The sequence below is a fragment of the Limulus polyphemus genome, unplaced genomic scaffold, assembly GCF_000517525.1.
Source record: "Limulus polyphemus unplaced genomic scaffold, Limulus_polyphemus-2.1.2 Scaffold530, whole genome shotgun sequence".
NCBI classification, from domain to species: domain Eukaryota; kingdom Metazoa; phylum Arthropoda; class Merostomata; order Xiphosura; family Limulidae; genus Limulus; species Limulus polyphemus.
The window spans coordinates 456,510-474,130 of NW_013666140.1; the positions used below are offsets into that span (position 1 = coordinate 456,510).

Genomic DNA, 17,621 nt, shown 5'->3' on the forward strand with positions numbered 1-17,621 from the left:
AACGTGACGGGACAATGTGTGTAGATAATGAGTAATTGAATGTATGCGTACAAAATATTGTTGGCCACGTGAAACGTGAGCGTTTGTTATAGAGCGACTGTTGAAATTAAGTGTATCGTAAGTTGTATTCGAAAAGAATAAACCAGTTTTGTTTAACAAAGGACTTGTGTCGCTAAAGTTTCGTCGGAACGAATTTACGGAAAATTAACTAACAAAGGGAGACGTAGAAATATTATTTTCTGATATATATATATCTTTGATTTTATCAGAGAATTTTTTTCAAAGGAAACAAGGATAAATTCTACTGACACTTCAGTATTGTAATATATTTCTAGATTTTCAAGTTTAACGAGATTAAATTTTATCTTGAACTATTGAAAAATAAAATGTTTCACAAAACCATGATTAGGATATCTTGTCACTAAAACACCCTTTCCGAAGTCAACATCGTGTTTCAGTACTAATTTTTGAAAATATATAACTTGCATGTTAAATGTTAATTGCTGTATTAGTGTATATAGATAATATAGTAATATTAAAGAAAACGTATATAGAACTGTTGCTATTGGTAAGCTCTGTGTACTGTTTCCATGAATACTTTACTTAACTTCATGATTTGTACAGACCGTATGGGCCTACTTCAGTAGTTGTCTTTACACATTACTTCTGTAGGGTATAGTGTATTTTCCTTACTAATAGTAATACTGTAATAAAATTAATAGTATTAGTAGTATTATTACTTTTGAAATATAAAAAAAAATACTTGTAAATACAAGTTCTGAGCAGTGTGTCACCTTAATATCAAAAACAATTTATTAATAATAAATATTAAATATAGAAACATTATATTTCTACAGCGTAGGCCTGTGGTATGCAGAAACTGAGAAAGTGAGAAACAGATTATTGACTAATTGCTAATACTATAACTTGTAAGAGGAATATTAACAGTTATACTAATAGACATACTCATAGAGTTAGACTATTAATATTATCTTTACTACAACTAGTACAGTAGTACTAGTAGTATCATTGCTATCAGTATCACATCAGTGAATGTAAGTTTAATCTTAAGCATATTTTGTTTGAAAAGAATTCTTAACATGACCTTATTTACAAGGACTCTTAGGCTAACTCGTACAAGTTGTGATTTGACTGTCCATTCATCGTCATCCCACACTGGAAACAAATTAAAAGTTATGGAAGTATCCAATCTGACAGAGAACAAAGCTGTAAAGCGCAAAGCAAAGGAGAATGTTTTGTCGACTACCTATAAGAAGAAGGTATACAGACTAATGTGTTAATAATTTTAAATAATGTTGAAGGTACAACCTGTATTCCAAAATTATATTAATTAGTTTGGTGCATTTAAATGGATAACAATGCATAATAAGCTTACAAAGAATGTGGTTCAGATAAATGTTTGAACTTATCAGTATAGTACTACTGCTTACTAATGAATTCAATTCAACAACTAAAGGTATAGACAATAGTATTTAAGAAAATTAATGAGGAATAAGTTAGATGAGGTGATTGAATAATTTATTAATTTAATCAACATTTCCACATTTTTTTAGCATATTACACCTCAGTAATGGGCAGTGAACCTAGAAAGTGATGAGAAATAACAATGGAACATCTCACGACATTATCCATCATGCCTGATATTTACTCTTTTTTTTTTTTTCTCATATTTGTGACCTTTTATTTAACAGTGTAGGAAATTTTGAGAAACAACTGAAAAAAGAATAAAGAGTATTATGTTTAAAAGCTTTGACATGTTGAGAGCCTTTTTGTTATTGATATTTTGGTAGCAACTTTATTATCCAAACCATTTAAGTTTATTTACTAGTAACTTCACATTTCATATGTGCAATTCAGGTTGTTTGAAATATCTAATGTAATACAGAATCATGTCATTTTAGGTAATGTTCTAGGCACATAAAGTGCCTTTTGTTATAAATATTTATTAAAAATTGTGTTCTGGTAGATGTTCTTTAGCTTTTACTGAGAAATTATATGGATATTATACCAAACAATTTCTAAATTACATTGTACATTAATGAAGGTAAAAGTCCCATGAAATGTCATTTCTATAAAGGAAGTTTAATGTCATTAGATTTTCACACAATGATAATTAATGAAGTTTATGTTGAAGGTGGGACTTAAAACTAATGATAATTTGTGTTGAAATAGATGGTATGTGATTTTAATATTTAAAAAAATATATTCATTTACAGTCAAATTTTTAATAAATTTGATAAGTTGATATGATGTAAAAACATGATTGTTCACTGTATAATTATAAAACAGATAAAGTTTTCAAATAATATTATTTTAACTTAATTTCACTTTAGGTGAAAGGGAGTAACAAGCCATTTCGACCTGGATTTGGAGAAGAGAAATTTGATGAAACAGATTACTACATTGAGAATGGTAATGTGTAAATCAAAAGACATTTGTATAGTGCATTTACAGATGAAGCTTTTTTGAATTTTATTCGTGGAAGTTTTATTTCAATTCCATATTTCTTTTTTTAACCTTTTTTATTATAAATTGCTGTTTTAAAAAATTTTGATATTTCATAATTTTATTAAAAAATGAGAGGATTTTATTTAAAAGGTTTTATAATTTATTACCTTCAGATTCGTTCCTTTGCATCAAAAACTGTTCCTGCATTTTTCAGGTTTGCGGAAGGTTTATCCTTATATATTTACATATACTTCATACTGTAAAGGTCGATGGGCAGGAGAAAAACTTATGGATATATATGCTCGAGAATTTAGAGCACACCCAAGAGAAGAATATGTAAGTTCAAAAATCTTTAATAATTTTTGTAAAGTGAACTGAGATGTTGTGATGTGAAATATTGCTATGATTACACCTGTTACAATCATACATGGTTTTTAAGATTTGAATAAACTCTGGTAACTTAATATAAACAACTAGCTGTGTAAAAAATAAAATTTCATGGAAGTGTGAATAGTTGCTCGTGTTTCTTCAGTCTTTTCCTTTCACAAATAGATATAAATTTTTTATTCATTGGCTGAATAGAATACAAAAATAGTACTTTGTCTTCCAGTAGTCTTGTATTGTTAGTTTTTCTTTGTATTACTAGTAGTTGAAGTAAGACAATGAAATGTATCATTTATAATTACAATGACAGTAAAACCTAAATAGGTTTCCAAACATATGGGAAAAGACAAAGGGGTGTCATTTAGGCTTAGCTCCATATGTCTAGTTAATAAAGCTCTTATCTGCAATGAGGAGAGCATGCTGTAGTCTTTACTGCAAAGTGTCCTGTTACATATGTTGTTGAATTTAAGAAAATACTGGAATGATTTCTATTGATTGGTTTGGGATTTGATTTGATTTTAGCTGCTAATGGCATACTGTGGAACTGATAATAAATATGTTTGTAATAGGTACATGTAAATTTTCAATATATTTTCTTTATTTTAAAACTTGAAGAACCTAAAAATGATAAGACTATTGGTTAGAGGTAATTTAGATACATCAAACACTGGTGCTTGGTTGTTGTTCACATTTTGTAGGTAATTTTTCTTGATTTTGGTAATAAAGTTTTCAAGAAACAAATTCTTCTTGAGATAATTCTTGATGTTATTAAGTTATAGATGGAACACCAGATTTATATTTGTTATTTTAAAGGCTCTATAAACAAACATAATGTGGTCCAAGCAAAAATATTAGTGTTTATGAATTTCCTAATTTTTTCTGAGCATGACATGTGTTTAAAGGCCCCTAGGGAGAAAGTTAAAATAGTTTTTAACAAAATAACACATTTTGAATCTTGTAACTTCAATACAAATGTTATTTTATCAATTTTAACTAATTATGTTTTCTCAACTTTGATCATCATTGTATGATGTAATTGCCTGTATCTCAGCTTGGAGAAGTTATAGGCTAATGATTTAAATATTTATAAACCAGTATGGCTTCTGGTTCAGTGAAGACTCATGTAGAGAACATAACAAGGTGATAAAAACTTGGTTTGGTGATATGATGGAAGAAGAAAAGATATTTCTGAAAATATTCCACCACCATTATAGTCTTGATTTTATTTCAAAGTTTGCTTTATAATATTTTTGAATCATGATGTTGCATTATAATAGGAAAATAAATGTTTCTCATGGAACAAGATAAGGTAGGCTTAGTTAGATCATTTTGCACTCGGCTGGATCAAGTTGTTTTTTGCTAACAAGGCTGTTGTTGTTTGTACATATTTACAGTCGTCCTTATTGACAAATAACTTCTTGAATGGGCATAGGAAATCACTTAAAAGAAATAAAAAAATATGTAAATTAATATAAAATGGGTTCAAAACTTATTACATATATTAAATGAAGCCTTCTGCTGATTAACAATAAAAAAGTCAGGTTTGTTTATAATTTGAGGTAGAAAAAGTGTTATATTTACTGTATGCTAGGTATCATAAACATGGTGAAACTATGTTATCTGTCTTTCTAAACAAAATAAAGCTAAAATTTACAGTTTTATAAAATAAAAACTATAGGAAAGTTTAAAAGAATTTAGGAAGACAAAATTCGATAATTAAAGTCTACAGAAAAGGTAAACATTTAATTGTTTCTTAAAAGAAGATATCACAATAAAATCTTTTCAAATTTTCAAAGCTGTGAGCTTGTACAAATATCACCTAAAAATAAGTTTGTTCTTTTTTCATATATGCCATGTCTCATCTGGAAGTGTTTTTAGATTGAGTATTTGAGAATTTCTAAAGTTTCTTCATGTTATTGATAAAAATCCTGAGATCTGTTATTCAGACTTGCATAGGAATTTTAACATGCATATTTTAAATTTTGTTTATGTAATTGACATCCTAAACAGATATTCCTGAATAACTTTACCTTTCATGAATCAGTAGAGGGCTTTATTCCCTGCTACATTACTCATGGCTTCCTTTAAAGCTTATTATAAAAACAAATTAATAAGTGCTACATGTTTTAAATCTTTTTTGATTTCTCAACACAACAATTTGCTAGTTTACTCACAAATTAGTTTCATTTATCTCTAAGATGGTACTTTTCAAAAAAATGTATAATCTCGTAGGGATACCTAAAGTTGGAATGTTGATATTATAACTTTTGTTCTCAGGTAAAAGCTGTTCTATCAGGGAGTGTAACTGTGAATGGAAAAATGGTGGGGACAGATTATGTTCTGCGGGATAATGATTTGATAGCTAACAAAGTACACAGGTAAAGTACTATACTAAGTGATGAAGGATAAAGTAAGATACTTATTCATACATTCCAAAAATTAACCACAATAAGAATTATAAGCTAATAACTATGGTGTTGTATTTCATACTTCTTAACCATTTAAGTAGTAATAATTCTTTTCATGTAAGTTTGTAAAATTTACTGTTATTTTCAAGTTTTAAGGATAGATTACATTTATTTTTACTGTTTTGAATATAATAAATGTAAAAATAATCATATTAAATCTTGCATCGAAGTGTTTAATCTTGTGTTGTATGTTTTTTTATCATTATCTTTCTAAAGCTATAGATAAGATTATATAAAATAATAGAACCTTACTAGCAGTATTAGAATGTTTAGAAGAAAGTGTAACTAAAAGGTCAAGGGAATTTTTTGAGATTAGTAAATGAAAGAGATGTTAATAACTTTGATAATAAAAGAATATGTTTTGAATGTATCACATTTTTGTTTGAGTTTTTAAGGCTTGAGTCCTGAGAAACATATTTTAAATAATTTACAAAATAATACATTACTTGTATTATTTTGTCCAAGGCACTTATGAGTTGAACAAAATATTATGATACAGAAAGTTTAAGGACAAATAATATTTGTGTAGGCAATATTTAAATTCTGAACAATATCTAAAACATGCTACACATTATCATCTCTAAAATCAGGTAATTTTAAAGGTAACAGGAATAACTATTAAATATATATGTTTGATCTAAAGGAAACTTTCATTATATGCTCTAGCAATTCTGCTATTCATTTCTAGTTTTCTTTCAATAATAATTTTTTTTGGAATAAATATATATATTAAAGAATAAAGCAAACAAGCTTCTTGAACAAGCTTTCACATGCAACATACTTTTTTAGTTTTGGCATTGCCTGTTAATCTTAATTTGATGAATAATGTTTGGAAGGAAACAGTGGCTTTATTGGAAAGATAATGATTTCTTTGTTTACTATTTTTGACATACTGTGCATTGCATCTGCCTGTTTGACTGACCTTGTATCTGTGAAGCTATACATAGTGATCATTACTATAATTCTAAATTTACTACTTGTACCTTCACGAAACTTAGCAAGCTTTTTGTAAATGTTACAATTCCGTTGGGCACAAAAAATCAGATTTTTGCATAATTTCCCCTGTTTCATGTAGTTTTGTATCTTCACAGTTTTCAATTTGAACCTTTTCATATCTATTTTCTGTAAGTTTATGGTTTTATTAATGTACTTAGTATTTGCTTCAGCATTAATTCTCCCATTAAAAACAATAATCACAGTGCAGGATAATTTGTGACAAACAAAGTTCATGACTCGTGTGATCTTTGCAAGTGCACACCATAACTGAGCTTGGCTTCACTTTTTTTTACTAAGCTAGCTCTTCAAATAAAAATTATTTAAGCTTTCGGATGTGTATCTTAGGACACAGAACATACATCAAGTGCTAGAATGGAAAGCCCTTAAGCATTGTTTTTAATTAAACTACAAATAGGTTTAAAAAATTTCCATTAGACACTTGGAGCTCAATAATCATGCTTAAACTGTTTGAGGCAAACTGTCTACAATTGTGCATCAAAAAGAAACAACAATTTGTTGATTCTTTTAGGGGGGAAAATTCTCTTTCGATTGGTTATAAATTTGCCTATAGAAGATTGTTTGTAGCAGTGACATGATGGGAGGAGACTTAATGGTGGGTGTCACAGAGTTATGTCTCAGTTCCAAAATGATCTTACCTCTCTTACAAAGCTATCTCAATCCTTGTTTGCCCTATAAGCATTGCTAAAAAAAATATTTTTGCTGCCAGCACACCATTCTTTATACCCTATCAGTTTCGCACCATTTCTGAACATGTACATTTGATATGAATACTCTCCACCAGTAGTATTGCACCATCTATAGTGGCACAGCTAGCTCCCTCTGCTATTCCCACTCAGGCTCTCTTTTTTGATTGGCATGACTTTGTTTAGATGTGTGCTTAAACTTTCCAAGTGGGACTAAGATTTTTGCTTATGATTTGTTGCCGTTTCTGACAAAGTTTATTCACCAATTTACTAATTTTTTTGTTTGAATTTCAATTGTTTACAGAATTTAGCATTCAAAACAATTTCTAGTTTCCAATTATTACTACGTGTTCTTTGTATAAAATCGAGGTTTAATGTGCAGGACAATGAAATTACCACAGCAGTAGATGACACACATGGCACAACTTCCCAGGATGTGGGGTTGACTTTATCTGTTGAGGAAGTACAAACCTTGGTATGCAGAGAGCTAGAGTCTTAGGTTTGGCTGGCGAATTCTTCTCTTTTTTCCAACTGAACCTGTTTCTGAGGAAGACTACCACCCAGATGAAGAAAATTGGGACTCTATTTTTTTGGCACCTTCTTTTTTGGTCCAATACATTCTACACCCAGTCAGGAGATTTCACCTCCCACTCCTTTCTTGCAACTGGTTAATCAGGTATGTCATATTTTGAGTATTTCCCCCTATGGCCATGACTCTTCACCTTCTTTATTGGGATTATCGTATTGTTCCTCCTTCACTCAACATAAGTGTTCAGATATTTTCTGACCAACTACAGTCAGGTGTAGGCATGCTCCGTCACCCTTGTTTGTTGGACCAATATGCCTTGGCTTATTATGGAGCCTCAGATCCTTTTATGGATTCTCTTCATTTGGAACCTTTCCTTCTCCTGTGGGGCTCGAATTCTGGCACTTCAGTCCACTTTAATCAAACTCAGTTTTCCAGGATTCGTCTTCCCCTGACCTCCATTTTATGTTATCTTTCTTCCCTCCAATTATTGTCTGAAGCATTTTGCCAATCACCTGAAGCCTTTGTAGATGAACTCGGGACCCTTCTATGAACCACTATGGCTCACTTATTGCCATTCACCCTTTCTCTCAATATGTAGCTGTTATGTTGTTGGGATTTATTAGGGAGGGATGTATTACTTGAGGGAGTGTGTCTTCCCCTTTCCTCCCTGTGGAATTTCCATCAGGCTCCATGTGAAACCATTTTTAGAGGCCCTCCAGATTCCTTGGAGTCCCAGATTAATGTGGCTAGGTTGCATTCTTTCTTATCCTTCCTTGCCAAGTGGTTGTCTCATCCTTCCAGAATTCTCCTGTCCTGGTTTCCTGCCCTGATGCTTCCACACTCTGACCCTTACCTTGCTCCAGGCATTCCAAACCCTATCCTTGTATTTTCTGCACCCATTTGACCAGAAGCCAGTGTTAGCGGTGACACGACGGAGGTTCCCAGTCTGGTGGGGGCCAGATTGCTCCACTTTTCAGCTGTGTGGTGGCACTTGACGACAGATCTGAGGGCTCTGATGTATGGTTTCTGCCTTTGGTTCTGGTCCTCACCCCATTTCCCTTTCACTAATTTACTTTCCTCCTCCTCACGATCATTCCTCTCTAAGTCGTCTTTCCAAAGCCATTCAAGACCTACTGCACAAAGGAGCTATTGAGCAGGTGTTACCCACTCGACTGGGGTTTTACTCCCATCTCTTTGTTGTCCCCAAGAATATGGGTGATTGGAGACCAATCATAGACCTGTTCTGGTTGAATTCCTTTCTGGACCCCACTCGCTTCACTATGGAGTCCTACTTTTCACTTCCATGGGTGTTTTCCCCAGGACTCTGAATAACCAAATATGACATGAGGGAATACTGTCTTCACATCCTGATTGTTTCAGAGTCCAGTTCTTTTCTTTGAGTTATTCACAAGGGTCATGTGTTCTAGTTCAGGGCACTGCTGTTTGGTCTCTCTTCGACTCCTTATGTATTTGGTCGAGTGGTTTGCACGTTTGCTCGTCACCTTCACTCGTTGGGACATATGGCTCCTGCTTGTCTCTTCCCATGCTCAGTCAGATGATCACAAATGTTTACTTCTCCAGGAAGCAGCACAGATGGCTTTTCTGTTCAAGTTGGAGAAGTCTATTCTTAACCTCCACATAATACCTGGTTCATTTGGAGGTTTACTTCAATTCACACCTCAGACGAGCCCAGCCTTCTCGTCTTCATCTCAGGGATATATAGGAGACAGTCTTGAAGGCCCTTACCTCTCATTCTCTCACAGTGTGAGAAGTTCTATCTCTTTTGGGGATATGGGCTTCCTTGGAAGCTCTCATTCCCATGGGCCAAGGTCACATGTTCACTTCAGTGGAACTTTGCCCTCAATCCCTTGGACCATGCTGCTACCTTTTCTTCCGTGATCATGGCCATTTTCCTTGGTGGCTCATGACAGGGATCATACCATGGTGGGGGTTCCCATTTTTGCACCTTGTTCGGAGTTCCATCTTTTCACAGATGCATCTTTGGTGGGTTGGAGGGCTTTCCTCAACTCACAGGAGGTTTCCTCGAGCTCTTAGCAGTTTGTTGAGATTTGACCCATTTCCATCCACTCCTGAAGGGGGTGGGTGGTTATGGTGCACTCAGACAGTTCCACTTTCGTCAATTATCTTGCAAATCAAGGTGGAGCAAAATCTCTGTGTTTTTGGACTCTGGATCTTCTTTTCTAGGCTCACGATCACTACATTGTGGTCTTGACTTGTCATGTTCCTGGTGCTATGAATCTGGTTGCAGATTATTTATCTTGTCCCAACCAGGTTCTCCCCACAGAGTTGTCCCTTCATCCACAGGTCTTTCAATGAGTGTGTTCTTTACTGGGAACACCTCATATCAATGCATTTGCCACTCACTGGACATCAAACTTCCTTCCGTTTGGTCTCCCGTTCCACACCCATCAGCTCTGGCAGTACATGCATTCATTCAGGATTGGAGGGGACTTCACATCTATCCTTATCCTCCAATCTGACTCCTATCTAGAGTTCTATCGCCATCCAGACCACTCCTTGTCTAGTCTTGCTTGTTGCTCCACGTTGGCCTACTCAGCCATAGTTCCCTCTGCTTTGGCCTTTATTTGTGCAACATCCCCTGCCTTTACCTTTGTCTTGGTTGCTCCTCTGTCAACCTCAATCAGACGTTCATCCCAATGTCATCAAACTCTGTCTTCACGATTGACTTTTGTCAGGTCCATTGCCTCAGTCCAGGGCCTGACTTCTCGAGTTGCATCTTCCCTTTCCCAAACCATCAAACCTTCATTCTTGACAATTTACCAAAGGTGTTAGTTTACTTTCTGACTTTGGTCTGTTCACTGTGGCTTCCATCCCTTCTGTCCATCGGTCTCTCAGTTTTCCCAATTCTTCACCTGGTTGTTTGATCAGGGTTTATCTGTTTCAGTTGTATTTAGTTATCAGGCTACCCTGTTGTATTCCTTCCATTTCTCTTGGTTTTGAAAAGTTTTCTCCTCCCCCTGTTATTTCCCTCTTTTTCAGTTCCTTTCATATTGTCTGTCCTCCACATTCCTTTGTTTTACCGGATTGGGATCTTAATGTGGTCCTTAATGCACTTTCTCATTCTCCTTTTGAAACTCTTGCTACTTCTTCCTTGTATCATGTTTCCCTTAAGATCTATTTCCTCCTCCGCTTTGCTTGTGGTCATCATCAATCGATTATTTATGCCATTAATGTTTCCCACACCCATTACTATTCCTCTTATGTTTTCCTCTACCCTTACCAGTCCTTCCTCTCCAAGACTTATGCTGCCTGGGAAGATGGTGTGGCTTTCTCACCCATTTCTTTACCCTCAGTTTCCCAACTGTACTCTCATTGTGATCTAGGTAGACATCTTTGTCTAGTTCGCCCCTTGATGTGTTACGTGGCTCATACTGCCTCCTGTTGGAGTTTGCGTTCCCAACTGTTTAAATCCTTCTGTCTCCCGTGTTATGTCACCTGTTACCTTCACTGGTTGGATTCGTCAACTCGTAAGGCTGGTGTATTCGGACTTGTCCATGGAAGGTTGCTATCTCTATAACGTTTCTTCACATCAAATTCGTCATGTTACTATGTCTTTAGCTTTTCACCTTTGCTGTCTTTTCAAGGAGGTCATTCAGGCTGGAATGTGGACTACTCCCAAAACCTTTGTTGCACATTATCTGTATGACCTGGCTGTTTCTTCCTCTGGCATTATCCACATGTCCAGTCCATTCACCTTTGACTGAGGTAAGTCTGATCACTTGCTGTCTTTTATGTTTTCTTTTTAGCTCCCTAATTGTAACATCTTTATGGATCCCACCTTATGGTGGGAATTGCCTGGTCAGGTATACTTTACCTCAAACCCGCACTAGTTTAGAGTAACTATATAATGCTCACTGTTGAGATGGGATGTTTCTGTCAGACCATTGGCTGCTTACTCAGTGGTATATATAGATATATACGTACTAGATATCAATCAGTTTCAATCGTGGACTTCATGAGTAAAACAGAAAGGGATTTTTTTCTCATCCCTGCCGACGCTTTGATTGTACATATCAGGGTCGGCAGGTTTTCAAAAAGGAAATTGCAGACACCTATTTCATAGTTTCAAGTGTGACATTCTTCCTGACTCCCCACTACATTTTTTCACCTCCTTTTTTCTTCTAATGGAGCATGGGAGTCCTTACCACTCCCAGTTCCCAGTTGCTGGACAGTGGAGGCTTTCTCCTGAGTGGGTTTTGATATTTACTTTCCAATACTCATGTTTATTCTCTCAACACTTCCCATGATGATGACAAAACCTTGTCGAAACGTTGTACATTTGCTGTTATGTTAAACTTATATTAAAGTTTTTCATCATTACCCATTCAAGCTTTCTCCAACCATTATTATTCCCCTGGATGATTTTGCCCAGGTGGACCATATTAGATAATAAAACTTCATCAATGGGTCACAACATCAAAATCCAACTTGAGTTACCCCTGGATTTTTTTACCCAGGTGGACCTCACTAGACAGTATAACTTCATCAATTGACAAAAACAGATAATCCTTCTTGATTTTCCCCTGGATGTTTTTGCCCAGGTGGATTTCAATAGACCAACTACCTTATTCAATTGATGTCATCAAATGACATTTCCCTTGGACGTTTTTGCTTGGGTGAACTGCTTCAGACAATTTCCTTAATCTATTGATATCTTCATGTATACATCACATGGTCCTCATTCTCCAGCCACATGTTATTCCATTTTTCACACTGTTACAATATCAGACACAATCCTGTGAAAAATGGTAAATATGTTCTTCTGTACATCCAGCACCACCATCTCTTGTCTAGAGCCGTAAATATTATTATTGTATTCAGTTGTGCTTGTTTTTTCCATTCCACCCATTTTGTGTTACTTTCCTGTTTCCTGGGCAAAGTGTATACCTGTTCCAGAAGTAGTGAGGTACCCAACTGGTGTGCTTCATTTTCATCTCGTAGCACACCCGTTCATTCTCAGCAGTGGATATCCACTTGGTTTGATATTTGTATGCCTAAACTGGCCACTTCACCTTTGCAATGTGGGATTATAACTTTGTGTGAGGGGAGGTAGGACTGGAAGTTAACATTTTCTTATGCTGAAAATGTATTTCTGATAGGTACTTACCTACTCTCAGACAATTTCCTCCCCACTGCCAGTGTTTTTATGTTAATAACTGCCAATTCTTGAAAGTGAGGATTGAGCGAGAATAGCAGAGGAAACTAGCTGTGCCAATATAGATGGAGCAATACTATTGGTGGAGAGTAGTCACATGATATGTACATGTTCAGAAATGATGCAAATCTGATGGGTTATAAAGACTGGTGCACTGACAGCAAAAAATATTTTTTAATAATGTTTAGAGGGCAAACAAGGATCAAGATAGTTTTGTGTTTGTTAAATTTATTTCTGGATTTTTGTTTGTGGTGCTATTCAATAGATAACACCATATTGTATTTTTTATTTCAGTCACATACATAGATATATATACATACTATGTCCATAATAGTAAGATATGTGCAGCTAAGTCAGAGTCTATGTCATGACCTTTTTATGTGTTACATTCCAAATTTAATTAAACAACTTTATTACCAATGTATGTTAATAAACTTGACATTAAAACACAGTCTATAATTCAAAGTTTTAATATTATCTACTTTTTGATTTCTTAATTTCAAAATAAAATATTTCTATATATTCTTAATATTGACTTGTGTGTATCATATCATACATCTTTCTTTTGATTCTGTTTTTTTGGTTTTCTCCATTCCCTTCTGATACTTTTAGATATGCCAACAATCAAACAGAAACTATAAATACTGACAGACCAGAAGATAAAAGTTAACATTTTTTTTTACACTGAAATGTATTTTCAGTAGGTACTTACCTCCTGTCTTATAAAAAATAAAAAGCTTAAGAGAGGAAAAATCAAGCCTCACTCTAACAGCAACAGAGTTATTTCAAATTGTGAATTTTCTTTTTATTAAAATTAAATTAATCTGGTCATATTTGTCACTAACATGCTTCTATATTTCTTTATATTTTAGTATAAGTTGATTCTATGTACATGTATATTATACATCTAAAATATAAACGCTCTCTCTATGTACTCAAACTATAAGTTTGGCCAAATGGCTTTCCAAGGACAAGGAAATCACTTACAGCTGTTTCAGTTAAGAATAAAATAATAATTAACTCTACTAGCAGAAATATCACCCTAAGGGCAGATGTTTGCGCTAGTAATTACAAATCATAGTTTTCATACTTCATTGAAAAAGATTTAGTAAAAGTGAACATTTTCTAAAAAAGAATTTTTCTGGGAAGTACTGCAAGGGAAAAGTGTTTGGATTGTGCTGATATAAACTGCATTGTTTTTATATATTAAAAAGTGATACCCTTTATTGTGAGGAGAATACTTTTATTTAAAAATGTGTTCCGTGAAAAAAGAAATGGTTGTTGCACATACTGTAGTTATTTTTCTAATTGTCTGAATCTTGAATACCCAATGCTACACCTATATTATTATATGTGTAAGACAAGCTTCCTTTTTGTCAGAAATGCAAGAATATATTGGGTAGCATTTAGAAGCTTTTAGATCATCAATGGAAGTTATTAAAGTTTTGTAAGTTGATATTGAAAAAAACAACATAATTTTGCAAAACTTCATTACAATTTTTTTCAGTATGTGTTAGGTCTTTTTCTTTAACAATTTCAGAAAAAAAATCTTGAAAAGTTTATGAGAAAATTTTGATAGTTTAAATTCACTAGTCTAAATTAACCTGCTCATTTAGTATTTTTACTGTAATAGATGTCTACACCAAAATTTAATATCCATATAGTTATTAATTTAACAGTTTGAACATAAAATGATAACGAAGGAAACAGCTGAAACCTTAAAATTAAGTTTAAGTGGAAGAGAATATTTATCTTGTGAAACATACCATGTAAAAATACTTGTTTTGTTTTCATGAACAAACAGCAACTGGAGTTATTATTTTTTGTCAATATTATAATTGAATGAGATCATAAAATAGTTCCCAATTAATATTTGATTGCATGGATGTTTAATCAGCTACTTATATGTGAATTATGTTTTGTGTAAGTAGAATGTAAATTCTGAAAGGAAGCTGTAATTATTTAGAAATATTTTTAAAACCATTAATTTTTTTTTCTACTGTTTTAGGCACGAAATTCCAGTGTTAGCTGCTCCTCTGAAAATCATTCATCAATCGGATGACTTGGTCATAATTGATAAACCACCATCAATTCCTGTTCGTAAAAATTTCTTATGTTCATTTCCAAATGAGAATTTTCTACCAAATAGCATATTTCTGACTTTTTAATCTAAGGTTGTTCACAAGATTTGCAGTAACTTGGGGAGAAAACACCCTCAAAATTAAGATTTCATTAGGAAGTGCTGCTGTATTGCAGTTTCAAACAACAATGATGTGTTGTTTATTTATCAATTTTTTTAAGATGCATGAAAAAGCAATGCATAAGTGCACATGGACACAAATATCCTGCTAAAACTACAAGTCATGACCAGCATTCAAAATTTAGGTGTAAGAAATATAGGTTAAAAAATAGGTTTATATTATTTTGAATATAGACAGATTATTTTATTGACTCAAATTGCAAAAAATAAAATGGAAATAAATACAACAGTTTTTCTAGTTTCTGAAAAAAAAAGATTTAAATTAAAAAAACTTATTACTGCTTAATTACCAACCCCAAATTTCCTTTATTAAATTGTGTTTTCATGTTGTGAAAACATTTGATACAGAAAAGTGAAGTCTCCCATTTTCAAAAATCTTTACATGTTGGCATCTGGAGGGAGAAGTGACCTCTCCCTGTAATGTTTGGGAACCTGGCTTGATCTCTGAATATTTTACCTTGTTTGTTGTAGCTGGTGTAAAGTTGTATCTGATTTTTTGCAGCAACTGTATGTTTTGTATTTGATTTGCTGTAGCTACTGTAGTATTGTTCCTCATTTCTTGCAGCTACTGTACTTTTGTAACTTATTTGCTGTATCTACTTTAGTATTTTACCTTACTTTCTGAGGGTCATATAGTGTTGTGCCTTTAATATTTGCTCTAGCTTTTGTAGTGTTGTAAGATATCTCTTGAATAATCTATTTACAAGAAATGAATACTTGTATCTTTCTGCTGAAAACTGTTAAATGAGTCAAGTTGAGTGTAAAGCCAGTGTTAAAAGTATGAGAACAGAGACTGAACTAAGTTTAACAAAAACCCATACTGTTTTGTTAATAAGTTTTTCTGGTGTTCAAAGTAGTTAAGTGCAACAAGTTCTGACATTTGACTGCACAGCATGATTACTCCTGCAGGTTCATCCATGTGGGCGGTACAGACATAACTCTATAGCATTTATTCTGGGGAAGGAATACAATTTGAAGAATTTGAATAGTAAGTAGCAATTTTATTTTATGTAATGGTTTTAGAGCAAATAATAAAGACTTAAGATCTCGCTTCTCCTACAGTGTTTATCTTTAAAAGTAATGATGAGCTTATGTTAACAGTTTTGTCTTAACAACTTAAATGAGTTTGCTAAAAAACTTTATATACTGTATAAATTATATAAGCTAAGACTAAGATGTTTATGACCTTTAGTTCAAATCCTTTAAAAGTTTGAATTATTAAGTTCCACTTTGTAGTTAATGGCTGAATAGTTCTTAAGCTACTGCCCCCAGGAACTTAAAGTCAGCGCCATAACAATTGTATCAGGAGAAAAAAGGTTAATGCCAACACAGTTATAAATAAAGAGGAAATCACCATCTAATCTCAAACTCTAGTTGAATATGAATTACAAGAAGATAGTCTAACTCAACAAGAACTCCTCAAGAAACATCATTAATAACTTGGAACAGAAACAGCCAAACAACAAGGAGTACACCACAGCACTGAATTTTTAAAATTTTGTTTTCCTGCTTGATAAGCAATCTTGAATATGCACTTTGAAGATAAATCTGCTTAACCCTATTGCAAGACTCATTTACATGACCTTGTATGTAACCATGGTGGTATACATGCTATAACTCTGAAAGTACTTAATCTACCTTCACAAAATTTGGCAAGCTTTCAGTAAACATTAAAGGTCTTTTGTAGAGAAAAAATCAGAATTTTTAAGTATATTTACAAGAACTTTGTCCATAATTATATGGAGCCACAGTGTTGACTGTTCTAAGTGCAAAATGATTTTCATGTTAAGACTAAAATACCTATATTCTTCTGAAAATTTGCAAATTTCATTTGCATAATCCCCAAAACCTTCTAAATATACACATCAAATGTTTTTTTTTTTTCTCAAAAAACTTTATCTGTTATTTTATATACTATAACTATATACAGGGCCAGTCGATTTGACTGACCTCATATCTACCATAAAAAATTAGGAAATAATTCTAAATTACCCTTTTGTCTTTCTGGAATCACTGTAAATTGTAATAGGAAACCATAATTATTTATCCTAACTAATAACCCTCCCACACAAGTTGTAAATCACTTGGCAAACGTGCAACTTATTTTACTGTATTGAATTACATAATGCACACGCTGCTCACAAACTTACCTCGTGAAGAATTATTATTATTATAATTATCTTACCTAATCTAACCTTGTGTCACATAATAAATAGTTAAAAGAATGTACATGAAAAACAAGATATAATAGTTATCTGGGTCTTCTTATATTTTGCTGTTAACTTTTAATGAAACTTAAGCCTTCTTTTTTATACTAATGGTACTACAATACTAAGTAAGTTTTTATTTACCGTATTTTTCAGAATATAAGATGCACCGGTGTATAAGACGTACCCTTATTTTGAAGACAAAGTTTTGGGGAAAAAAAAGCTACAATTGTATTTGAAAGATTTTTATTGAACAAAAATTCAATTTGATACTTAAAAAATTAGTATATATTGTTCTAAACACAAAAGAGCTCGAAACAAGAAAATAAGAAAATACCGTAAATCAAAAAAAGGTTTACTGTTATTTAGTTTGGTCCAAAACCTACAAAATCTTCATTGTTTTCACT

At 33.2% G+C, this 17,621-nt stretch overlaps 1 protein-coding gene across 3 annotated transcripts in view; it reads left to right on the forward strand.

Moving 5' to 3' along the window:
• The first annotated feature begins 417 nt into the window (after positions 1-417).
• Positions 418-17,621, forward strand: part of LOC106458898 (RNA pseudouridylate synthase domain-containing protein 2-like) — a 37,832-nt gene continuing 20,628 nt past the window's right edge. The window contains exons 1-7 of one of the 3 annotated variants that reach the window (XM_013918462.2): positions 418-568; positions 1,118-1,280; positions 2,355-2,433; positions 2,684-2,805; positions 5,131-5,231; positions 14,756-14,843; positions 15,917-15,995. In XM_013918462.2, the coding sequence (XP_013773916.1) occupies positions 1,197-1,280; positions 2,355-2,433; positions 2,684-2,805; positions 5,131-5,231; positions 14,756-14,843; positions 15,917-15,995 (553 nt within the window). In that variant the 5' untranslated portion in view covers positions 418-568; positions 1,118-1,196. The other 2 variants (XM_013918460.2, XM_013918458.2) reach the window with 2 other exon arrangements.